This window comes from Drosophila rhopaloa, unplaced genomic scaffold (assembly GCF_018152115.1).
Source record: "Drosophila rhopaloa isolate 14029-0021.01 unplaced genomic scaffold, ASM1815211v1 contig_2, whole genome shotgun sequence".
Lineage (NCBI taxonomy): Eukaryota > Metazoa > Arthropoda > Insecta > Diptera > Drosophilidae > Drosophila > Drosophila rhopaloa.
The window spans coordinates 6,189,747-6,214,003 of record NW_025335083.1 but is presented as its reverse complement, the minus strand read 5'-3'; the positions used below and the strand labels follow the sequence as shown (position 1 = coordinate 6,214,003).

Below are 24,257 nucleotides of genomic sequence, written 5' to 3'. Positions count from 1 at the left end.
TTTAAAATGGTAAGTTCGTTGAGATGAAAGGATTGGGAAAGGAATTTTACGATTTCTGTATCATAAAGACGTAGTCCATCTAATACCAAAGTACTTTTCACCAATTTGGAGCCCCCAGATCGAGTCAGTGCGAAAGAACTTTTTACGATTTGCTCTTTAGGGTCCTTATGTAGAATGCAATTATTATATAATACTCTCATCTAACTCTCGAAGGCTTCTTTTAACTAATTTACTATCCCTTATATATGAATAATAGAATTTCTATTAAATACATTCCACTTCTTTTGAATCATTTACGATCAAACTAAGACACGTACAATAATTTTGGTGTAATAAGTGATTTAGACTGTACCATTTTGTTTCCACATTTGAATGTCTGGCAAATAATTTCTTGCATTAGAGTAATTTAATTATTATTATTTAGTCTCCCTATATTGTCTTTGACATATTATAGTATTTCCAAGGTACTCAAGGGGTAAATCTCGTAAGAAGCACTCATAAATATTAATCAAAAGATATTTTAAACTGTGAACAAGTTTATTTGAAGCACATTTTCAGGTGAGATATTTCATTTATTATTGCTTCACAATGTTTTTGAAAAGTATTGAGTTTAGTAACTGTACACTTCTAGTTTTAACACACATTTTTCACGATGTAAATTAAAATTTATCAAGTTATTAACAAAAGTTTCGAGTAACGATGACTGGTAATGTGTCAGAAGACTTAAAATTTAAGTCAAAATATTACTTCATCGTCAATGTTTAGTTGATGTTTCTTAATATCCAGCCTATATATGGAAATACGCGCGTGAATACGAATAATACGGTATCTTTTCTCGAACCTGGTACAATGCTAAAGGTAGGAAGTCCGACCAGGAAGAAGTTATGTGGCTTTTCGTTCACCACTTCGACTCCCATCAGTGGTGATCCGAAAAATTGTTGTTTTTCTCTAGCTGCCGTGGCGCAAAGATGATTCTCATTGAGAGTCAAACGGAACTGCAAGGAGGAACAGTACTCCTGACTAATCGTGTTCACCTCCACCTTCGAGCGAAACTCTTCTTCCGGCCGCAGATTCGATGAAATCTTGGTCCAGTGCAAGAATCCCACCATTTCCAGCTTCTGGGCTATGTGACTGTTCTTGTCCTCGTTGATGGTTGGAAGGCAAAGAGGTGCCACATTGTTGCTGAACTCCACGATTCGCACCAGCTTGGCCAGTGCGATGTCGTTCTCCAAATATTCTCGTTTTGCCAGTCCTATGTACCCCGGGTGCACCACCAGCTCATCTATGTCGATCGCTATCGGGGGTGGGGCGCAGTTTTCCAAACTGTCACTGTCATGGAGACAGTCTTCCTCGTCGAAGTTCCTGTTGGATCTCCAGTCCCCGAAAAGGATGAACAAGGGATCATCTAACTCCAGACAGGTGGCAGGAAGAATCGCATATTGGGGCTTGATCAGCACCGCAAGGCAGAGGAATTTGGCGCTGGAATTTCTGGACTCACCGTAGCCAACGCGACCAATCCACGGGAACTCATCAGGTTCTGTGATCTCTTTTAGATTGGTTAACTGACTTTCCTGCAGATCACCACACGACTGTCCCTGTATTTCTAAAAACAAAAATAACATTAACAAAAATACCTGTTAGATTCTCATTTAGGTTTCTTAATGAAATAATTGCATTTACTTCTAATAACAGTAATAGCATTTACGCAAAGAAACGGAAATAACATAAATGTCCAGGAATGAACAGGCCAAAAAACATATTCGGTGCGCAACTATGGTAAACAAACTGCTGCGACACATGAGTGATTTTGTTTTCGCATTATATATTTCTTGTTAAGTAAAAATGTCTAATTTTGTGCCAAACAATCGTCATTTGCGGGAAGAGTTGATTTCCTCTTCCATTCGAAAAAAAAAACGGCAGCTCAAGCTCATCGAGAGCTTTCAAAAGTATACGGAAATGCTGCTCTGAGTGAAACAACATGCCGTGATTGGTTTCGTCGCTTCAAAGACGGTGATTTTAATGTTGACGACCGTCCTCGTGAAGGAAGGCCCAAAATCTTCGAAGGATTCGTGCCAAACTCAAGAAGAGCTTGCTTCAGAATTAGGAGTCACCCGTGAAGCCGTTTCCAAGCGATTCAATGCGTTGGGGATGATTCAGAATGATTTTTATCGAAAAACAGCGAGAACTTAGTTGCGCACCTAATAGTAGGTGAAAAGTGTAGCTAGCTCGATAGACCACGCGTTGGATTTAAAGTAAACTGTAGGTTTTACGCAGTTAGAACCAGTTGGGAATTATATCTCGGCATAAGAGCTAAGATTCATAATGCTGGGCATGTGTTGGTTTTGGACTTTGTTCTGCTTGAATAAGATTAATCACATAAATGCACATTTCCCATCGGAATTAAAGCACTCTTTGTTAGTCACATTTATTTATAATATATATTTACTCAAACCAGTTCACTTTCTGATTCCAGATTTCCCACTTAAGTAAAACATACTAATATTTTTAAGGGATCAATAGTTTAACCTTATCCTTGGCAACTTACGCGATAATAAAGTAGTAAGAACTGCAAATATTAAATAGAGCACTGGAATACCTCCAAACATCTTGTAATGATATTGAATGGGAACTGATGTTCTATGAGAGCTTTAGCTCAGTTCAAGATTTTGCATTGAAAAGCTGCAGCTTGAGTCGGGTTTTTTGCAATCTAGTGTTTTAAAACATTCTAAGCTATAACAGGTTTCTCTTTTCATTTTTATGCAGTTTAAGCCAAATGGATTAAGCATAGTTAATTCGGTGCAAAATCGCTAATTTTTTAAGAATTTATATGGATTGTCTCAGCTCAATTTTGGTTTTTGCATGTGATAGGGCAACATTTAAACAACATGTGTCAATTTTTTCATCCAAAAATATCAAATTTCAAATTGAGTGAGATACAGGCAATCTCTGGCGGCGCCTCGAAGAAAACACGTTTTGCGGTGTACACGATAACTGCATTAGTTAAAGCACAAGATTCCCCAGGTAACGCTGTAGAGTTTTTATTTTTTGGATTTTTTTTTTTAGATTTTTTAAATTACTTGAAAGTTAAAAACCCCTATTACGCGACCAATCCACGGGAACTCATCCGGTTCTGTGTACTCCTTTAGATTGTTCAGCTGACTTTCCTGCAGCTTTCCACACGACTGTCCCTGAATTTCTATTAACGAAAAAAACATAATAAACATAATTCCAGCTTGTTGTTGATATTAGAGTTGTCTTTTCATATTCGTTTCGCAATATTTACATTTATTCTTTAACTCCTTCAAAGCGATTAAACAAAAAACAAGAAAGGAAAGCTAACTTCGGACGGAGCCGATGTTGATATACCCTTGCAGAATATTCTGTAAATTATATTCTTCAAAATTATTCATATGATGTATTCTTAATACTCATAAAAAGTCCCAACTTCCTAACTTTACAAACACCCAAGTTATGGCATTTCCGATCAATCAGTTATATGGCGGCTATAGGATATAGTCGTCCGATCCTTATGAAATTCGGTAGGGTGGATTAATTGGCCAAAAATAAAACTCATAGAAAATCCCAACTTCCTAACTTTAAAAACACCAACGTTATGGCTTTTTCGATCGTTCAGTTATATGGCAGCTATATGATCGCCCGATCCGGCTCGTTCCGACTTATATACTACCTGCAATAGAAAGACAACTTTTGGGAAAGTTTCAAGCAGATAGCTTAAAAACTGAGGGACTAGTTTGCGTAGAAACGGACGGACGGACGGACAGACGGACGGACAGACGGACAGACGGACATGGCTAGATGGACTCTCCTGGTGATGCTGATCAAGAATATATATACTTTATAGGGTCGGAAATGTCTCCTTCACTGCGTTGCAAACTTTTGACTGAAATTATAATACCCTCTGCAAGGGTATAAAAAGAAAAGAATTATCAGACCAAAATTACTGGGTTTCGTTTAAACTACGGGTTTTGCACACATTCATTTTAAAACAATGTATCTGAAGCAAATCATACGAATTCGATCGAATTGTATGAGATTATTCAAACGACGGCCAGTGTATTTAGTCCAAGTTCTTAAACTTATTATAATGACGCTTTAGAAGGTGATACTCACTAAATTTAATAAATTTATTTAAATTAAAGCACATTTCGCTAAGCCACAACCACAACTCTGAAATCAGAAAGGTGAACTAAAATATTTTTTAAAATGACTACTTGATAAGGAAGTCAATTTTTATCATAGATTTAAAGTAAGTTTAAGGGTTACAAATCTAACTCCAGTTGGGCATTTTAGCTTCACATTCTCGGTAAGATTTAAGAACTAAACAAACTTTTGGTGTGCTCTTACCGGACTTTGCTCCAAGTGAATAAAATAAATTACCCACATGCACTTTTCCCATTGGAATTCAAGCACACTTTGTAAATCGCGTAATAGTGTATGTATTTATTCTATCCAATTCGCCCAAAACGTCGAGATATTTATTGTTATAAATTAAACAAGAAAGGAAAGCTAACTTCGGGCGGAGCCGAAGTTGATATACCCTTGCAGAATACTCTGTAAATTATATTCTCCAAAATTATTCATATGATGCATTCTTAATACTCATAAAAAATCCCAACTTCCTGACTTTAAAAACACCAAATTTATGGAATTTCCAATCGTTCAGTTATATGGCAGCTATAGGATATAGTCGGCCGATCCTTATGAAGCTTGGTTGGTCTGATTGATTGGCCAAAAATAAAACCCATAGAAAATCCCAACTTCCTTACTTCACAAACACCAAAGTTATGGCATTTCCGATCAATCAGTTATATGGCAGATATAGGATATAGTCGGCCGATCCGACTTATATACTGCGTGCAAAGGAAAGAAGGGCGTGTGCAAAGTTTCAGTTCGATATCTTTAAAACTGAGAGACTAGTTTGCGTAGAAACAGACAGACGGACAAACGGACAAGGCTATATCAACTCAGGAGGTGATCCTGATCAAGAATATATATATACTTTATAGGGTCGGAGATGTCTCCTTCACTCCTTCAAACGATCCGTCCGATAGATTTTGCAGGATCGTGTACACCGACTTTAGGAGAGCGTTTTAAAGTTTGGGACACCCAAAAATTCAATATAAAACGCGCTTACTTACCTACGTTCAACTGCCCATAAGTTTGGAAGTTTTACTCGGATCGATCTAAAATTTTAACACAATATTCTCGAGAAGCTAAACTAAAAAAAAATGCAAAAAAATACCCCTTAACTTTAGCAAAATTCTCGATGGAAGCGATATAATAGATATAATTCACAAGTTATTTAACTTAACCTGATGTCGCATAAAAAGATGATATTAATTTGATGAAATTGAAGCAAATTAAACGTAAATTTATGTAAGACCATAATAATTAGTGTTGACAATTATATATTTAAGTCTCGATATTTAAATTAATCGACCAGTAAAAAACTCTTAGTGTCGTTGCATAACAGTCACTCAGTTCATAAAAGAATTAAGCTGACTACTGTTATGAAAATTATTCAAAATGATTTCATTAAATAAGAATAATAAAATTATCGGAAAACGTTGTGTGAGTACATAAATAAGCATTTATCATTTTGTTATCAAAAAAAACAACAAATCAAAATTCTTTTAACTCCAAAAATTTGTATTTCCTGGGTGGTCACCACCTACAACGACAATAAAACACTCATTAGAATAAATCAATATCTTATGCTGATATATTTTCAGTATTACTAACTGAACACTTCTCGTTCACACATTTCAAAAAATTTTTTCACGCTGTAATTAAAAATTTTAAAGTTTTTAACAAAGGTTTCAAGTAACGAAGACTGGTAATGACGTCAGAAGACTTAGAATTTAAGTCAAGACAATATTAAGTCACTGTTTATTATTATCCAGTCTTGAAATGGAAATACGCGCGTGAATACGAATAATGCGGTATCTTGTCTCGAACCTGGTATAATTCTGCGGGTAGGAAGTCCGACCAGGAAGAAGTTATGTGGCTTTTCGTTTACCACTTCGACTCCCATCAGTGGTGATCCGAAAAATTTTTCGATTTCTCTAGGTGCCGTGGCACAAAGATGATTCTCATTGAGAGTCGAAGGGAACTCCAAGGAGATACAGTACTCCTGACTAATCGTGTTCACCTCCACCTTCGAGCGAAACTCTTCTTCCGGCCGCAGATTCGGTGAAATCTTGCTCCAATGGATGAATCCCACCATTTTTAACTTCTGAGCTATGTGGTTGTCCTTGTGTTTCGTGGTTGGAAGGCAAAGAGGTGACACAAAGTCCGAGAAGTCCACGCTTCGCACCAGCTTAGCCACTGCGATGTCGTTGTCGATGGCATTGGGATTCCTCAGTCCCATGTACTTCGGGTGCACCACCAGCTCTTCTATGTCGATCGCTTCCGGGACGGGGGCACACACATCGAAGAGACAGTCTTTCTCATCGAAGTTCCGGTTGGCACGCCAGTCCCCGAAAAGGATGAACAGGGCATCCACTTCGGCGCGGTTCAGGACACAGTGGGCGGGAAGGATCGCATGGCGCGGCTTGATGAGAACCGCAAGGCAGTAGAAATTGGTACTCACATTACTCGACTCCCCGTATCCCACGCGACCAATCCACGGGAACTCATCAGGATCTGTGATCACTTTTAGATTGTTCAGCTGACTTTCCTGCAGTTTCCCACACGACTGTCCCTGTATTTCTAAAAACAAAAATAACATAAGCATAATACCTGTTAGATTCTCATTTAGGTTTCTTATCAAAATAATTACATTTACTCTTAATAACAGTAATTGCATTTATGCAAAAAATGGAAATAACTTAATTGTCCAGGAATGATCAGACCAAAATCTGATGGTATCGTTCTAACATAGTCATAATTCGGAGAGGATGCACCATCTTTTGTAGTGGAAAGTTTAGCTAGCTTGATAGACCAAGCGTTGGCGTAGATTTGAAGTAAACTTTAGGTTTTACCCAGTTAAAACCAGTTGGGAATTATAGCTCGGCATGAGTGGTAAGATTCGAAATTCACTTGCTTATTTTTAGTGCTTTGTTAATTAAAATTATGCTAATTAATATTATGTTAATTAATATTTGTTAATTAATATTATTATTGCTAGTCACAATTATTTATAATAAATTCACTTGCGGATTTCTAGTGTTATGTTCATTTTTATTATGCCGAATAGATTTTCTACTTAAGTAATACCTACTAATATTTTTAAAAGACCAATAGTTTGACCTTATTCTTGGCAACTTACGCGATAATAAAGTAGTAAGAATTGCAAATATAAAATAGAGCACTGAAATACCTCCAAACATCTTGTAATGATATTGAATGGGAACTGATGTTCTATGAGAGCTTTAGCTCAGTTCAAGATTTTGCATTGAAAAGCTGCAGCCTGAGTCGGGTTTTTTGCAATCTAGTATTTTAAAACATTCTAAGCAATAACAGGTTTCTCTTTTTCTTTTTATGCAGTTTAAGTCGAATGAATAAAGCATTCTATTACTGAGTTTACCTGTAAAAATATCAAGATTACCAGGCAAGTATTAAACACAAATGTAAATAATTGTTTTCTATTTGCCTACTCATTTAATTTCCTGAAAATTTGACACAATTTGTATAACTTATACTTGCAGATTAAAAGGGTATATTTAATTCGTTGTTATGTAACAGGCAGAAGGAAGCGTTTCATACCACCCAACAAGTACAACGACAATAAAACACTCATTAGAATTAATTAATAGCTTATTCTAATATATTTTTGTGTGATCAAGTTTATTTAAAGCACAATGTTGTTTTAAGTTTTCTCTGAACGACTTAAGTGCACTGATTGGCAAGAAATAATGACGTCAGAAGACTTAGAAATTAATCATAAATACTACTTGATTTTTTGTGTTTCGTTTTTGTCTACAATATTTTTAAGAATCCAGTTTCTAAATGGAAATATGCGCGTGAATACGAATAAAGCTTTATTCCTCTCGTCACCAGTTATTACTCCGTAGGTAGGAAGTCCGACTAGGTAGAAGTTCCGTGGCTTTCCATCCTCCACTTCGATGCCCATCAGTGGTGATCCGAAAAAGTTCAGGAATGCCGCACTTGCCATGGCGCAAAGATGATCCTGGGTGAGGTTCAACTGGTCCTGCAAGGAGGCACAGAATTCCAGACTTGCTATGTGCACATCCACCTTCGTACGAAACCCCTCGTCCTGCTCAAAACTCGGTAGATTCTTTTTCCTCCGCAAGTATCCCACCATTTTCAACTTCTGAGCTATGTGGTTGTCCTTGTGTTTCGTGGTTGGCAGGCAAAGAGGTGACACAAAGTCCGAGAAGTCCACGCTTCGCACCAGCTTGGCCACTGCGATGTCGTTGTCTATGGCAGTGGGATTCCTCAGTCCCATGTACTTCGGGTGCACCACCAGCTCTTCTATGTCGATCGCTTTCGGGACGGGGGCACACACATCGAAGAGACAGTCTTTCTCATCGAAGTTCCGGTTGGCACGCCAGTCCCCGAAAAGGATGAACAGGGCATCCACTTCGGCGCGGTTCAGGACACAGTGGGCGGGAAGGATCGCATGGCGCGGCTTGATGAGAACCGCATGGCAGTAGAAATCGGTACTCACATTACTCGAATCCCCGTATCCCACGCGACCAATCCACGGGAACTCATCCGGTTCTGTGTACTCCTTTAGATTGTTCAGCTGACTTTCCTGCAGCTTTCCACACGACTGTCCCTGAATTTCTATTAACGAAAAAACATAATAGTTAGACTTTTAAATACAGTTTCTTGTTGATATTAGAATTGTCTTTTCATATTCGTTACGAAATATTTACATTTATTATTTAACTCCTTGAAAGCGATTAAACAAAAAAAAAAACTAGAGAGAACGCTATAGTCTCGACTAATAGATACCCGTTACTCAGCTAAACAACTTAATATAAATATGCCTTCTTGTATGTTTTTTTTTTTGTTTTAATTTATTTTAACATAATGTGAATTACCCACAGGAAAAAAGGACAAAAAGTTCAAATTATCAATTTGAATTCGGCGATCTCTTAGTGCTGGCAGCTTTACAGCACGAGCATCAGCACCAGCGCTGCTTTAGCGCAGGCAGCTTTTGTCCTGCACCAGCAGCTGTGTTTATGTTTATGTTTTTGAGTGCAATAAATTGACTAGAAATATTAAACATACATACTTATATTGGCTAAACACATACATTCTTAAATAGTATTATGTATACTAAAGTCTAAATGTTTGCACAACACGAGTAACGGGTATAGCGAATAGCTTTCTTTGAAAGGAGTTATCTTTGCCGGGCAATTGCAACTGTGTACAATGTAAATACATACATATGTATATGCTTACATACATACACACACACGCCATTGTTTGACTCAGACCTTCAATTTGGCTAACTAGATTTGATTTGCATAGTTCTTGGGATATAGTTCGGTATTGACAAATGAAAACCATCGCAATTTCCTTTAATATAAATCCTTATCGAGAATTAACGTTGACTCTGTTGAGCACCTTGGCCAGCTGTTCCAAAGTCATCCGTTAGATGGCGCCATGAAAGGCGGAAATGTAGGCGCTAGCCAGGCTTAAGGTTTTAATGGGTTTTTGGGCGTTAGAGTGGGCGTGGCAAACTTTTATTAGGCCAATCGATATTTATTGACGAAACAAATACATATCAATTAAAATTTTCATAATAGCATCAAAACTGTGGCCACAGCTTGTGGCTTGTGGGCGTTAGAGGGGGCGTGGCACCATTTAGAAACAAACTTGCGCTGCGTAGGAACTCCTAAAATCTACATGCAAAATGCCAATCTTCTAGCTTTTATAGTTTCCGAGATCTCAGCGTTCATACGGACAGACAGACGGACAGACAGACAAACAGACGGAGAGGCGGACAGACGGACAGACGGACATGGCTAGATCGACTCGGCTAGTGATCCTAAACTCTTGTTTATATATACTTTATAGGGTCGGAAACGCTTCCTTCTACCTGTTACATACTTTTGCACGAATACAATATACCCTTTTACTCTACGAGTGACGGGTATAAAAATCAAAGAATTATCAGACCAAAAATACTGGGTTTCGTTTAAACTACGGGTTTTGCACACAATAATTTTAAAACAATGTATCTGAAGGAAATCATACGAATTCGATCGAATTGTATGAGATTATTCAAACGACGGCAAGTGTATCTAGTCGCCTGATCCGCAAGTTCTTAAAATTATTATAATGACGCTTTAGAAGGTGATACTCACTAAATTGAATAAATTAAATTAAATTAAAGCACATTTCGCTAAGCCACAACCGACAAACTCCGAACTCAGAAAGGTGAAGTAAAATATTTTTTAACATGACTACTTGATAGGGAAGTCAATTTTTATTATAAGGTAAATTTAAGGGTTACAAATCGAACTCCAGTTGGGCATTTTAGCTTCACATTCTCGGTAAGACTTAAGAAACTAAACAAACTAAATTACCCACATGCACTTTTCTCATTGGAATTCAAGCACAGTTTGTAAATCGCGTAATAGTATATGTATTTATTCTATCCAATTCACTCACTGATTCATAGTGTTATGATATTTTGGGTAGAAGGCACTCTTTTATGAAAAGGAGCGAATTCATTTGCTATTTAAGTAATACTAATATTTTGGACCCAATTCTTTCCACTTACGCGATACTATGGTAGTTAGGACTCCAAATAGTAAACAGAGCACTGGGATAGCTCCAATCATCTTGCTGTGATCTTTAATGGGAACTGACTATCTATCAAAGCTTTAACTTAGTTCTAGTAGTTGCATTGAAAAGCTTCATTTTGAGTCGGGTTTTTCGCACTCTGACGTTATTATTACACTTTGTTAAGACTTAAGAGTACATCAGTTAAGCATTGGACTGACAACGCTTAAACTGATTTCTCTGTTGGACTTCGATGCAGAACCAATGCAAAAATATACAAATTATTTTGCATTCACTTGTTTTATATCTTAAAATGGGGTATATATTTTCTAAATTTATTTTAAGTTAAATGAGCTAGAGAACAATTTATGGAATGCAAATAAAAAATAAGATTTTAAAATAGAACACTACGGTTGATGTAGTGAAGTTCATAACAATGGCCTTTCATGAAGATGAAATATGGGCATCCAATTTTTATAAAACTTAAAAGATTCGCACAAAAATGATTTTTAAACAATATATCTGAAGCAAAAATAAAAAATTCCATCAAATTTGATCAGATTGTTTAAACGGCGGCAAATGAATTTAGTCGCCTAATCCGCAAGTTTGAACTTAATCATATGACCGTTAAGAAGATAATATTATATTACTTCATTGTCTATGTTTATTTGATGTTTCTTAATATCCAGCCTATATATGGAAATACGCGCGTGAATACGAATAATGCAGTATCTTCTCTCGAACCAGGTATAGTGCTGACGGCAGGAAGTCCGACCAGGAAGAAGTTCTGTGGCTTTTCGTTTAACACTTCGACTCCCATCAGTGGTGATCCGAAAAATTTTTCGGTTTTCTCTAGGTGCCGTGGCACAAAGATGATTCTCATTGAGAGTTAACCGGACTGCAAGGAAGTACAGTACTCCTGACTAATCGTGATCACCTCCACCTTCGAGCGAAACTCCTCTTCCGGCAGATTCGGTGAAATCTTGTTCGAATGCATGAATCCCACCATTTTCAACTTCTGAGCTGGTTGTCCTTGTGTTTCGTGGTTGGAAGGCAAAGAGGTGCCACAAAGTCCGAAAAGTTCACGCTTCGCACTAGCTTGGCCAGTGCGATGTCGTTATCGAAGGCTGTGGGATTAATATGTCCCTTGAACTTCGGGTGCACCGCCAGCTCTTCTATGTCGATCGCTTTCGGGACGGGGGCGCACACATCGAGGAGACAGTCTTCCTCGTCGAAGTTCCTGTTGGCGCGCCAGTCCCCGAAAAGGATGAACAGGGCATCCACTTCGGCGCGGTTCAGGACACAGTGGGCGGGAAGGATCGCATGGCGCGGCTTGATGAGAACCGCAAGGCATAGGAATTTGGCGCTGGAATTTCTCGATTCCCCGTAGCCAACCAATCCACGAAATCTCATCAGGTTCTGTGATCTCTTTCAGATTGGTTAGCTGCCATTCCTTCAGTTTCCCACACGACTGTCCCTAGATTTCTGAAAACGAATATAACATAAACAAACAAGAAAGAAAAGCTAACTTCGGACGGAGCCGAAGTTGATATACCCTTGCAGAATATTCTGTAAATTATATTCTTCAAAATTATTCATATGATGTATTCTTAATACTCATAAAAAGTCCAAACTTCCTAACTTTAAAAACAATAAAGTTATGGCATTTCCAATCGTTCAGTAATATGGCAGCTATAGGATATAGTCGGCCGATCCTTATGAAATTTGGTAGGTCGGATTGATTGGCTAAAAATAAAACCCATAGAAAATCCCAACTTCCTAACTTTACAAACACCCAAGTTATGGCATATCCAATCAATCAGTTATATGGCGGCTATAAGATATAGTTGTCCGATCCTTATGAAATTCGGTAGGTCGGATTAATTGGCCAAAAATAAAACTTATAGAAAATCCCAACTTCCTAACTTTAAAAACACCAACGTTATGGCTTTTCCGATCGTTCAGTTATATGGCAGCTATATGATATAGTCGCCCGATCCGGCTCGTTCCGACTTATATACTACCTGCAATAGAAAGACAACTTTTGGGAAAGTTTCAAGCAGATAGCTTTAAAACTGAGGGACTAGTTTGCGTAGAAACGGACGGACGGACGGACAGACGGACAGACGGACATGGCTATATCAACTCAGGAGGTGATCCTGATCAAGAATATATATACTTTATAGGGTCGGAAATGTCTCCTTCACTGCGATGCAAACTTTTGACTGAAATTATAATACCCTCTGCAAGGGTATAAAAACATCTGTTAGATTCTGATTTAGGTTTGTGAAAAGAGAAAAGTGTAGCTAGCTAGATAGATCAAGTGTCGGGTTAGATTTTAAGTAAACGAAGTTAGAACCAGTTGGGAATTATAGTTCGGCATGCTTGATTTGAAATGCTGTGCAAGCCTGTTGTGTGTTGGTTTTGGACTTTCTGCTTGGATAAGATGAATCAAATAAATGTACTTTTCTTATCGGAATTAAAGCATTCTTTGTTAGTCACAATTATTTATAGCATATGCATTCACTTTCTGCTTTTTATACCCTTACAGAGGGTATTATAATTTTGGTCAAGAGTGTGCAACGCAGTGAAGGAGACATCTCGGACCCTATAAAGTATATATATTCTTGATCAGGATCGCCTCCTGAGTTGATATAAGCATGTCCGTCTGTCTGTTTCTACGCAAACTATTCTCTCAGTTTTAAAGATATCGAATTGAAACTTTGCACACATCCTTCTTTCCCTTTCACGCAGTATATAAGTCGGAACGGCCTGGATCGGCCGACCTACCTATCGGCAGCCATAACTTTGATGTTTGTAAAGTTAAGAAGTTGGGATTATGTATGGGTTTTACTTTTGGCCAATCATCGGATCGGACGACTGTATCCTATAGCTGCCATAGAACTGATTGATCGGAAATGCCATAACTTTGGTGTTTGTTAAGTTAGGAAGTTGGGATTTTCTATGAGTATTAAGAATGCATTATATGAATAGTTTTCGAGAATATAATTTACAGAATATTCTGCAAGGGTATATCAACTTCGGCTCCGCCCAAAGTTAGCTTTTCTTTCTTGTTAGTTCTATGTTAATTTCTATTATGCCGAATAGATTTTCACTTAAGTAATACCTACTAATATTTTTAAAAGACCAATAGTTTGACCTTATTCTTGGCAACTTACGCGATAATAAAGTAGTAAGAACTGCAAATATTAAATAGAGCACTGGAATACCTCCAAACATCTTGTAATGATATTGAATGTTCTATGAGAGCTTTATCTTAGTTCAAGATTTTGCATTGAAGAGCTGCAGCTTAAGTCGGGTTTTTTGCAATCTAGTATTTTAAAACATTCTAAGCAATAACAGGTTTCTCTTTTCATTTTATGCAGTTTAAGTCGAATGAATTAAGCATTCTATTACTGAGTTTACCTGTAAAAATATAAAAATTACCAGGCAAGTATTAAACACAAATGTATATAATTGTTTTGTATTTGCCTACTTATTTAATTTCCTGAAAATTTCACACAATTTCTATATCTTATACTTGCAAATTATTCTTGATAATGATCGGTTCATTGAAGGCTAACAATTTTTAAATCGCAGCATTACCTTAAAAGTTGCAAATTAGAAAACTTGCTTTAAATATTTGAATGAGGGATAGGGCATTGCAAGCCCTCCATTTGTTGTGCTTGCACCGCAGCTCCGGAGATAGCGCTTCATACAATTTTCGAAATGCAATTTTGCAATTTTTTAGTTGAATAACAGGTACTCTATTAAGTTTCTCTGTTTTTAAAAGTAAAATGTATCGCAAAACTGACTCCAAAACAGTAAAGCTACTTTACTTAAGCATGGACGCCATATAATGGATATAATCTAGTTATTAAACTAACCTGATGTCGCATAATTTGATGAAGATTAAGCAAAGATTGACATATAAATATTTAAATTTTGATATTTAAATTAATCGATCAGCAAACAATATTTAGCAAATAATTCAGCTGACTATCATAGAATATCCAACTTAGTTAGAGATAATATATTTTATATATTGTTATAAAAATGAATCAAAATGATTTCCTAGACTGAGAATAATAAAATTTTTAAAAAAAGTTTAAGATATGTGTGTACATAAATAAGCATTTATACTTGTCCAGTTTGAATTCATCAAATTGGTGTACCTAAACATATCCTTGTGCAAAATAACTTTTTCTCTTTCCTTTATGGAGAACTTAGATTTTGTCTATTCAATGTTCTTACTGTGTCGCATACACTATACTGTGTCCTCATGAATTACTAAAACCTATATTAAAAAGGTTTTAATTCCTGTAATTCTAACTATCATGAACACCACCAAATCACTCAATTTATACTCCTACTTTATCATTTAAAAAAAGGCCCTAATTGTTTTTGTTATAAAAAAAAACAAAATAAAATACTTTTTGGTCCAAAAACTATATTTGTATTTGTAGACCACCCAACAAGTACAACGACAATAAAACACTCATTAGAATTAATTAATAGCTTATGCTGATATATTTTTGTGTGATCAAGTTTATTTAAAGCACAATGTTGTTTTAAGTTTTCTCTGAACGACTTAAGTGCACTGATTGGCAAGAAATAATGACGTCAGAAGACTTAGAAATTAATCATAAATACTACTTGATTTTTCGTGTTTCGTTTTTGTCTACAATATTTTTAAGAATCCAGTTTCTAAATGGAAATATGCGCGTGAATACGAATAAAGCTTTATTCCTCTCGGAACCTATTATTCCTCCGTAGCTAGGAAGTCCGACTAGGTAGAAGTTCCGTGGCTTTCCGTCCTCCACTTCGATGCCCATCAGTGGTGATCCGAGATTCAGGAATGCCGCTCTTGTCATGGCGCAAAGATGATCCTGGGTGAGGTTCAACTGGTCCTGCAAGGAGGCACAGAATTCCAGACTTGCTATGTGCACATCCACCTTCGTACGAAATCCTTCTTCCTGCTCAAAACTCGGTAGATTATTTTTCCTCCGCAAGAATCCCACCATTTTCAACTTCTGAGCTATGTGGTTGTCCTTGTGTTTCGTGGTTGGAAGGCAAAGAGGTGCCACAAAGTCCGAGAAGTCCACGCTTCGCACCAGCTTGGCCACTGCGATGTCGTTGTCGATGGCATTGGGATTCCTCAGTCCCATGTACTTCGGGTGCACCACCAGCTCTTCTATGTCGATCGCTTCCGGGACTGGGGCACACACATCGAAGAGACAGTCTTCCTCGTCGAAGTTCCTGTTGGCACGCCAGTCCCCGAAAAGGATGAACAGGGCATCCACTTCGGCGCGGTTCAGGACACAGTGGGCGGGAAGGATCGCATGGCGCGGCTTGATGAGAACCGCAAGGCAGTAGAAATTGGTACTCCCATTACTCGAATCTCCGTACCCCACGCGACCAATCCACGGGAACTCATCCGGTTCTGTGTACTCCTTTAGATTGTTCAGCTGACTTTCCTGCAGCTTTCCACACGACTGTCCCTGAATTTCTATTAACGAAAAAACATAATAGTTAGACTTTTAAATACAGTTTCTTGTTGATATTAGAATTGTCTTTTCATATTCGTTACGAAATATTTACACTAATTCTTTAACTTAACTCCACTTTTCCCTTTGGAATTCAAGCATACTTTGTAAATCGCGTAATAGTATATGTATTTATTCTATCCAATTCACTCACTGATTCATAGTGTTATGATATTTTGGGTAGAAGGCACTTATTTATAAAAAGAAGTGAATTGATTTGCTAGTTAAGTAATACTAATATTTTGTAAGGGTTAAAAGTTGACCCAATTCTTTCCACTTACGCGATACTATGGTAGTTAGGACTCCAAATAGTAAACAGAGCACTGGGATAGCTCCAATCATCTTGCTGTGATCTTTAATGGGAACTGACTATCTATCAAAGCTTTAACTTAGTTCTAGTAGTTGCATTGAAAAGCTTCATTTTGAGTCGGGTTTTTCGCACTCTGACGTTATTATTACACTTTGTTAAGACTTAAGAGTACATCAGTTAAGCATTGGACTGACTACGCTTAAACTGATTTCTCTGTTGGACTTCGATGCAGAATCAATGCAAAAATATACAAATTATTTTGCATTCACTTGTTTTATATCTTAAAATGGGGTATATATTTTCTAAATTTGTTTTAAGTTTAATGAGCTAGAAAACAATTTATGGAATGCAAATAAAAAATAAGATTTTAAAATAGAACACTACGGTTGATGTAGTGAAGTTCATAACAATGGCCTTTCATGAAGATGAAATATGGGCATCCAATTTTTATAAAACTTAAAAGATTCGCACAAAAATGATTTTTAAACAATATATCTGAAGCAAAAATAAAAAATTCCATCAAATTTGATCAGATTGTTTAAACGACTGCAAATGAATTTAGTAGCATAATCCGCAAGTTTGAACTTAATCATATGACCGTTAAGAAGATAATATTATATTACTTCATTGTCTATGTTTATTTGATGTTTCTTAATATCCAGCCTATATATGGAAATACGCGCGTGAATACGTGGCACAAAGATGATTCTCATTGAGAGTTAACCGGACTGCAAGGAAGTACAGTACTCCTGACTAATCGTGATCACCTCCACCTTCGAGCGAAACTCCTCTTCCGGCAGATTCGGTGAAATCTTGTTCGAATGCATGAATCCCACCATTTTCAACTTCTGAGCTATGTGGTTGTCCTTGTGTTTCGTGGTCGGAAGGCAAAGAGGTGCCACAAAGTCCGAAAAGTTCACGCTTCGCACTAGCTTGGCCAGTGCGATGTCGTTGTCGAAGGCTGTGGGATTAATATGTCCCTTGAACTTCGGGTGCACCGCCAGCTCTTCTATGTCGATCGCTTTCGGGACGGGGGCGCACACATCGAGGAGACAGTCTTCCTCGTCGAAGTTCCTGTTGGCGCGCCAGTCCCCGAAAAGGATGAACAGGGCATCCACTTCGGCGCGGTTCAGGACACAGTGGGCGGGAAGGATCGCATGGCGCGGCTTGATGAGAACCGCAAGGCATAGGAATTTGGCGCTGGAATTTCTCAATTCCCCGTAGCCAACCAATCCACGAAATCTCATAAGGTTCTGTGATCTCTTTCAGATTGGTTAGCTGCCATTCCTCCAGTTTCCCACACGACTGTCCCTGGATTTCTGAAAACGATTTAGGTTTGTGAAAAGAGAAAAGTGTAGCTAGCTAGATAGATCAAGTGTCGGGTTAGATTTTAAGTAAACGAAGTTAGAACCAGTTGGGAATTATAGTTCGGCATGCTTGATTTGAAATGCTGTGCAAGCCTGTTGTGTGCTGGTTTTGGACTTTCTGCTTGGATAAGATGAATCAAATAAATGTACTTTTCTTATCGGAATTGAAGCATTCTTTGTTAGTCACAATTATTTATAGCATATGCATTCACTTTCTGCTTTTTATACCCTTACAGAGGGTATTATAATTTTGGTCAAGAGTGTGCAACGCAGTGAAGAAGACATCTCGGACCCTATAAATAATATATATTCTTGATCAGGATCGCCTCCTGAGTTGATATAAGCATGTCCGTCTGTCTGTTTCTACGCAAACTATTCTCTCAGTTTTAAAGATATCGAATTGAAACTTTGCACACATCCTTCTTTCCCTTTCACGCAGTATATAAGTCGGAACGGCCTGGATCGGCCGACCTACCTATCGGCAGCCATAACTTTGATGTTTGTAAAGTTAAGAAGTTGGGATTATGTATGGGTTTTACTTTTGGCCAATCATCGGATCGGACGACTGTATCCTATGGCTGCCATAGAACTGATTGATCGGAAATGCCATAACTTTGGTGTTTGTTAAGTTAGGAAGTTGGGATTTTCTATGAGTATTAAGAATGCATTATATGAATAGTTTTGGAGAATATAATTTACAGAATATTCTGCAAGGGTATATCAACTTCGGCTCCGCCCAAAGTTAGCTTTTCTTTCCTGTTAGTTCTATGTTAATTTCTATTATGCCGAATAGATTTTCACTTAAGTAATACCTACTAATATTTTTAAAAAGACCAATAGTTTGACCTTATTCTTGGCAACTTACGCGATAATAAAGTAGTAAGAACTGCAAATATTAAATAGAGCACTGGAATACCTCCATACATCTTGTAATGATATTGAATGGGAACTGATGTTCTAAGAGATCTTTATCTTAGTTCAAGATTTTGCATTGAAGAGCTGCAGCTTGAGTCGGGTTTTTTGCAATCTAGTATTTTAAAACATTCTAAGCTATAACATGTTTCTCTTTTCATTTTTATGCAGTTTATTTGAAAGAGGGATAGGGCATTGCAAGCCCTCCATTTGTTGTGCTTGCACCGCAGCTCCGGAGATAGCTCTTCATACAATTTTCGAAATGCAATTTTGCAATTTTTTAGTTGAATAACAGGTACTCTATTAAGTTTCTCTGTTTTTAAAAGTAAAATGTATCGCAAAACTGACTGCAAAACAGTAAAGCTACTTAACTTAAGCATGGACGCCATATAATGGATATAATCTAGTTATTAAACTAACCTGATGTCGCATAATTTGATGAAGATTAAGCAAAGATTGACATGTAAATATTTAAATTTTGATATTTAAATTAATCGATCAGCAAACAACTTTTAGCAAATAATTCAGCTGACTATCATAGAATATCCAAAGTAGTTAGAGATAATATATTTTATATATTGTTATAAAAATGAATCAAAATGATTTCCTAGACTGAGAATAATAAAATTTTTAAAAAAAGTTTAAGATATGTGTGTACATAAATAAGCATTTATACTTGTCCAGTTTGAATTCCTCAAATTGGTGTACCTAAACATATCCTTGTGCAAAATAACTTTTTCTCTTTCCTTTATGGAGAACTTAGATTTTGTCTATTCAATGTTCTTACTGTGTCGCATACACTATACTGTGTCCTCATGAATTACTAAAACCTATATTAACGAGGACGGAAGCTAACTTCGGCAAGCCGAAGATTTAATACCCTTGCAGACTTTGCCGAAATTGCTAAAAGTGAAAAAGTAGCGAAAGGAATAAGGTATATAGGTACCTTATGAGGTATATAGATATATAAGGAAAGGAATAAGGTATATAAGGTACTAGCAAGGTGCCCGCAGCTTTGCTTGCGGTGAATAATTTTGAATGTAGATATGTCTGTATATTTTGCGGATAGCTCTCCATATCTGTATATTCCTTATTCGCATTTATCTTAAAGCTGGAGTTCTTATTTAAAAGTAATAGAGTATTAACTATATAATTTAATGTAATTGAGGTTTTCTTTCTTTACACTCTCAGTTTTTAACTGAAACTAAAATGAATCCCCATTTCCACACAACCCGGAGGTAGGGGATACGGCGCGTTTTTATTTAAGGTGGTTTCCCCAAATAGGCCTAGTCCACAATTAAAACATTTTTAATATATTCTTATTTTAAAACCTCTCTGTAAACGACATTCTTTATTTGACCATCATGAGAAAGGATCATAAGGCTCTTTGCCGAGCTGACTCTTGAACAGGCCACATAAAATTGGCCGTGGGAGAAACACTCGTCCCTAAGGTCTAATCCAGCTACTTTCAAAGTCTGTCCTTGTGATTTATTTATTGTTATCGCAAAACAAACCTTTACAGGAAACTGTAGGCGTATGAATACTGTCTCTCCCTTGGCGCAGCCAGTAAAAATAACGGCTTCAATAACAAATTTGTGAAGAGTTTTCACTTGCAATCTTGTTCCATTGCATAATTTTGGGGGTTTTATGTTTCTTAATAACATAATTGGTGTTCCGACCTTAAGCGAATGAATATGCAGTGGGAGTCCAGCTGGATTCTGCTGGTTAAGAAATTCTACAGGATAATGTACAGCATTTTCTGGCTCAGTAACAGAGTCTATTGATTTGTATGTAACTTCCTCTCCATTAAATGATTTTATTAACTGATCATTAATTGAAGCAGCTCTGTCATTTCTTGAAGTTAAAATGGCTCGTTCTGATAACCAGTCCAATGACTTATGTAAGATTTCTGAAATATCAGGAAAAATTTTAGAAGTAAGCTTTTCCAATGTGCTTACTACAGTACCCAAGCTTGATGACAATTTTATTTTGCCCTCAAGCGTCGGATAATCTCCACTTCCTATTTTAAGTAGAGTTTGGGCAAAAACACCGGCAGTTTCATCACCTAGTAATTGTACGCGCATATTTTTTGTAAGAGCCATTTTGTGTATTTTACACCACAAAAGGAAGATTTTATGCAAGATTTTATCTCATCAGCCCTTGTTCCTCGGGGTACAACTGGGAGTGTTTGTCTAAAATCTCCAGCTAATAGAACGGTAATACCTCCCATTAATAAGTCATTGCCTTTTATGTCTTTTATCGATCGATCAAGAGCTTCAAATCCACCTTTATGAGCCATAGTACATTCATCCCAAACAATGAGTTTACAATGTTTAAGGACGAATGCCATATTAGACTGTTTGGAAATGTTACAATAAGGTGTTTCTATATTTATTAAATCAAAAGGAAGCTTAAATGCTGAATGGGCTGTCCGTCCTCCGGTTAAGAGCGTGGCCGCAATTCCTGAAGATGCAACAGCTAATGCAATTTTTTTATCTTGTCTAATTTTTGCCAATAGCAAATTTAAAAGAAACGTTTTCCCAGTGCCACCAGGAGCATCCAAAAAATACATTCCTCCGTTTCCAGCGTCAATGCTGTCCTAGATTGTTTTATAACAGTTTTTTTGTTCAAGAGTAAGGGAATTTTCCTCGTTTCTTACTTGAGCTTCATTGCATTCAAAATTTATTTCTCGCAAGTAATCAATGTTTTCCAAAAACTCTTTATCTCTAATTGCCTTGGGTAAACCATAACTTGATAAGACATCTCCGCCCATTGACAATATGAGATCTTCAATACAAATTAAACATTTATTAAAAACTTTTTCTATAATTTCTGGATCTATATCGTCATCTATTTTAGATTTTAGTCTATACAATATATCTTCTGAAGACTTTCCTTGTACTTATTCCAAAGAAGCATAGCATCAGATAACTGACAATTAGTTAACATAATTGCAAAGAGGTCACGCAATTTATTTGGAGACTGGCATAATGCTGCTTCTTCCAATGTGCAGTCCCAGAGCTTATCATCTTCTAGTAAGCATAAAGCTTTGCAAGTTAATTGGAATTTTTTACACAAAACACCATTTACTGTTTTTAAAAAAGAGCATGATGTTGGACCCCGAACTTCGTGAAGTAAAAGTCTTAAATAATAACATTCACTATTTTTTTAACACCAGAAAACTCTGGTACATCTAACCCATTCTTTCTTCTTTGGAATTTTTTATTAGCCCAAATGTAATAGGATGGCACCTCAACATAAAGAAGTGTTTTTGCAAAGTGGTCAATTTTGCAAAGATCGAAGAACGCTGTAAGCGTAGTTTTTGCCGGATTAGTTAGTTGATTAGCTAATTGATTGGGTTTATTTGGGTCAAAGTATATCCGCTGACCATTTTCCAAATGAACACTTAAATGAAAAATAGGGGGATATCTTTCATGTATTGGAAACGATAAAATCCTCCATACTGCCTCTGAGCTACTTATATATCGACCACTTTGGTACAAATGGACCTCATCTTTAAGACTCTCGACTGCAACTGTTGCTTGGTCACTGCCCTTGTTAACATATTTACAAATGTATTTAATGGACTTTACTGAGTTGCAATGTTCCACATTTATATGAGCTCCGAAGGTCCGCCAAAGCACGGAATTGTACGACACAACCCAACGATTATCTACAGTTATGCCATTAATTTTAACAGTAAGCCCCCATCCATTGGGGATCTTCGCCGATATTGGGTATAACCATCATTTCCTGTAATAGTTTCCTTAAAAAAAACTTTTTAGGAAATTTTTTTGTGCATTTACCTTCTTTCATACATGGCGAATTAATATTTAATACACCACATGACCCATGTATCATGTTAGTCTTAACAATCTCATGCAGCAAAGGATCCTTTTGTAAATCAGGAATTTCTGCACAAATGTAAGAATCGATTTGATTAGGCATAATTTTAATCTTTAACCATATAAGTATGTGTACGTGGGGGAGACCACGTTTTTGCCATTCAATAGAATACATGAAGCACTGCACTTCCCCAAATAACCGGCCGTTAATAAACAACGCCATTGAAGCCTTAACCTTCAAATGAAAAACTCGTGAAATGATGTCATGTCGATCTTGAGGCTTTTGGCCTGGAAATAACTCATTTGTTATATCCTCCCATTTTGGGTTACATGTAAATGTAATAAAAAGATCAGGACGACCATAATGCCGAACATAAGTCATGGCATCTTGTGTCTTTTCATGCATACATCGAGGTGAACCTGTAAAAGTAGATGGCAAAATAATCATTTGACCAAGTTGAGCCACATCCGCATCACCCCTACCAATAGCGTCTTGAAGATGAATATAACTTTCTGCACTCAACTTTTTTTGATTTGCTCTTTTTAGATAAATATTTTTAATAGGGTCACGTTGAGGTATATTTACTGAATAACCGTCCTCTCCGTAGCAAAAAAGTAATCGATATTGTAGGCAGTCATAAGATCGATGAAGTTCACAGATTCGTTTAAGTTTGTTATTATGACTCTCAATAACAATGTCTCGATTTTGAAATTGTTGGTTAACTAATACCAATGCTACTTCATTTGTTTAATTTTAAGTTTTAAAAAGAAATCAAGATCAGCCGCCGCTCAATTATTGTAGTAAACAGAGTCAGAGAGAGGGAGAGAGACAGTGCGAGAGAATGCATTCGGTGTTCAATGCTTGTGTATAATTTGTTGGAATAACTATTCCTACTTTAGGCTAATGTAACTTTTTTTAGAATTGACCTAGAGCTTCAGTAAAACTACCATATGAATCCTTAAAGTATCAGGATTCCCTCGATAAATTTTCATATTGCTAATTGACTTAGATCAGTGTTTTTTTGCCGTTTGGAAAAAATGAGAAAGATTCTTAGATTTTCAAAGATCGATAAAAAATAGTAAACATTAAAATATCGAATATTAAATTAAATAGAAACTTTATTATGTAGAGGACTAAATTTTGGCCAAAAATCGCATCGATTGATAAACGCGTTTAGCGTCCAGATTTTTTTATAGAAATTGGGGGTTTTTTGCCACTGGAAGTAAATGGGGGCATGTTTGTGGCCAAAATAAATCTTAGCAAATCAGTTTAGTGTTATAAGAATTGAATGGTAAAAAATTTTAATAGGGTCATTTAATTAGTTTAGGCTGTGCGTTGATTCTTAGTTTTCAATGAACAGTTTTATATATAGAGATAAGTAAACTAGATTTGCATCGTTTCAAGTCAATTGCTTTTATACTGCAAAAATGTCATATACAAATAGAAAAAAAGGGATACTTTCGCAGCCTTTAACAATTTTTCCTATCTCCTTTAAGATATAGACTACCGAGCGGCAAGCGCTTTTACCCTACTCAAGACATGCGTAAATAA

At 36.8% G+C, this 24,257-nt stretch overlaps 6 protein-coding genes across 7 annotated transcripts; all 6 read right to left on the bottom strand.

Moving 5' to 3' along the window:
* Nucleotides 1-524: 524 nt before the first annotated feature.
* Nucleotides 525-2,611, bottom strand: LOC108039127 (phenoloxidase-activating factor 1-like). Of its 2 annotated transcripts, XM_017116051.1 has the most exons (3): nucleotides 2,546-2,611; nucleotides 1,499-1,603; nucleotides 525-1,405 (listed from the first exon to the last, which is right to left on the bottom strand). In XM_017116051.1, the coding sequence occupies exons 1-3, from the start codon at nucleotides 2,604-2,606 to the stop codon at nucleotides 762-764; spliced, it is 810 nt and encodes a 269-aa protein (XP_016971540.1). In that variant the 5' UTR covers nucleotides 2,607-2,611; the 3' UTR covers nucleotides 525-761. The 2 variants fall into 2 exon arrangements, with proteins under 2 accessions (XP_016971540.1, XP_016971539.1); XM_017116050.1 differs by having other exon boundaries at nucleotides 525-1,603.
* A 3,038-nt stretch (nucleotides 2,612-5,649) lies between these two features.
* LOC108039130 (CLIP domain-containing serine protease 2-like) lies at nucleotides 5,650-7,383 on the bottom strand. The gene is made up of 2 exons (XM_017116055.2): nucleotides 7,292-7,383; nucleotides 5,650-6,732 (listed from the first exon to the last, which is right to left on the bottom strand). The coding sequence occupies exons 1-2, from the start codon at nucleotides 7,350-7,352 to the stop codon at nucleotides 5,888-5,890; spliced, it is 906 nt and encodes a 301-aa protein (XP_016971544.1). The 5' UTR covers nucleotides 7,353-7,383; the 3' UTR covers nucleotides 5,650-5,887.
* Nucleotides 7,384-7,767: 384 nt separating this feature from the next.
* On the bottom strand, nucleotides 7,768-10,818 carry LOC108039128 (CLIP domain-containing serine protease 2-like). The gene is made up of 2 exons (XM_017116053.1): nucleotides 10,724-10,818; nucleotides 7,768-8,772 (listed from the first exon to the last, which is right to left on the bottom strand). The coding sequence occupies exons 1-2, from the start codon at nucleotides 10,782-10,784 to the stop codon at nucleotides 7,913-7,915; spliced, it is 921 nt and encodes a 306-aa protein (XP_016971542.1). The 5' UTR covers nucleotides 10,785-10,818; the 3' UTR covers nucleotides 7,768-7,912.
* Nucleotides 10,819-11,736: 918 nt separating this feature from the next.
* On the bottom strand, nucleotides 11,737-12,138 carry LOC123037815 (CLIP domain-containing serine protease B9-like). Its single transcript, XM_044460351.1, has one exon. The coding sequence runs from the start codon at nucleotides 12,136-12,138 to the stop codon at nucleotides 11,737-11,739; it is 402 nt and encodes a 133-aa protein (XP_044316286.1).
* A 3,125-nt stretch (nucleotides 12,139-15,263) lies between these two features.
* LOC108039129 (CLIP domain-containing serine protease 2-like) lies at nucleotides 15,264-16,647 on the bottom strand. The gene is made up of 2 exons (XM_017116054.2): nucleotides 16,553-16,647; nucleotides 15,264-16,234 (listed from the first exon to the last, which is right to left on the bottom strand). The coding sequence occupies exons 1-2, from the start codon at nucleotides 16,611-16,613 to the stop codon at nucleotides 15,378-15,380; spliced, it is 918 nt and encodes a 305-aa protein (XP_016971543.2). The 5' UTR covers nucleotides 16,614-16,647; the 3' UTR covers nucleotides 15,264-15,377.
* Nucleotides 16,648-17,300: 653 nt separating this feature from the next.
* LOC123037814 (CLIP domain-containing serine protease 2-like) lies at nucleotides 17,301-17,828 on the bottom strand. Its single transcript, XM_044460350.1, has one exon. The coding sequence runs from the start codon at nucleotides 17,826-17,828 to the stop codon at nucleotides 17,301-17,303; it is 528 nt and encodes a 175-aa protein (XP_044316285.1).
* Between the last annotated feature and the right edge of the window lie 6,429 nt (nucleotides 17,829-24,257).

What these genes read in the sequence shown, in the direction of transcription:
- LOC123037815 (XM_044460351.1), bottom strand. Translation starts at nt 12,138, where the DNA reads ATGAGATTTCGTGGATTGGTTGGCTACGGGGAATCGAGAAATTCCAGC.
- LOC108039130 (XM_017116055.2), bottom strand. Translation starts at nt 7,352, where the DNA reads ATGTTTGGAGGTATTTCAGTGCTCTATTTTATATTTGCAATTCTTACT. An exon ending in TCTTACTACTTTATTATCGC is followed by an intron (nt 6,733 to 7,291) that starts GTAAGTTGCCAA and finishes TTTTGTTTTTAG; the next exon opens with AAATACAGGGACAGTCGTGT.
- LOC108039129 (XM_017116054.2), bottom strand. Translation starts at nt 16,613, where the DNA reads ATGATTGGAGCTATCCCAGTGCTCTGTTTACTATTTGGAGTCCTAACT. An exon ending in CCTAACTACCATAGTATCGC is followed by an intron (nt 16,235 to 16,552) that starts GTAAGTGGAAAG and finishes TTTCGTTAATAG; the next exon opens with AAATTCAGGGACAGTCGTGT.
- LOC108039128 (XM_017116053.1), bottom strand. Translation starts at nt 10,784, where the DNA reads ATGATTGGAGCTATCCCAGTGCTCTGTTTACTATTTGGAGTCCTAACT. An exon ending in CCTAACTACCATAGTATCGC is followed by an intron (nt 8,773 to 10,723) that starts GTAAGTGGAAAG and finishes TTTCGTTAATAG; the next exon opens with AAATTCAGGGACAGTCGTGT.
- LOC123037814 (XM_044460350.1), bottom strand. Translation starts at nt 17,828, where the DNA reads ATGAGATTTCGTGGATTGGTTGGCTACGGGGAATTGAGAAATTCCAGC.
- LOC108039127 (XM_017116050.1), bottom strand. Translation starts at nt 2,606, where the DNA reads ATGTTTGGAGGTATTCCAGTGCTCTATTTAATATTTGCAGTTCTTACT. An exon ending in TCTTACTACTTTATTATCGC is followed by an intron (nt 1,604 to 2,545) that starts GTAAGTTGCCAA and finishes TTTTGTTTTTAG; the next exon opens with AAATACAGGGACAGTCGTGT.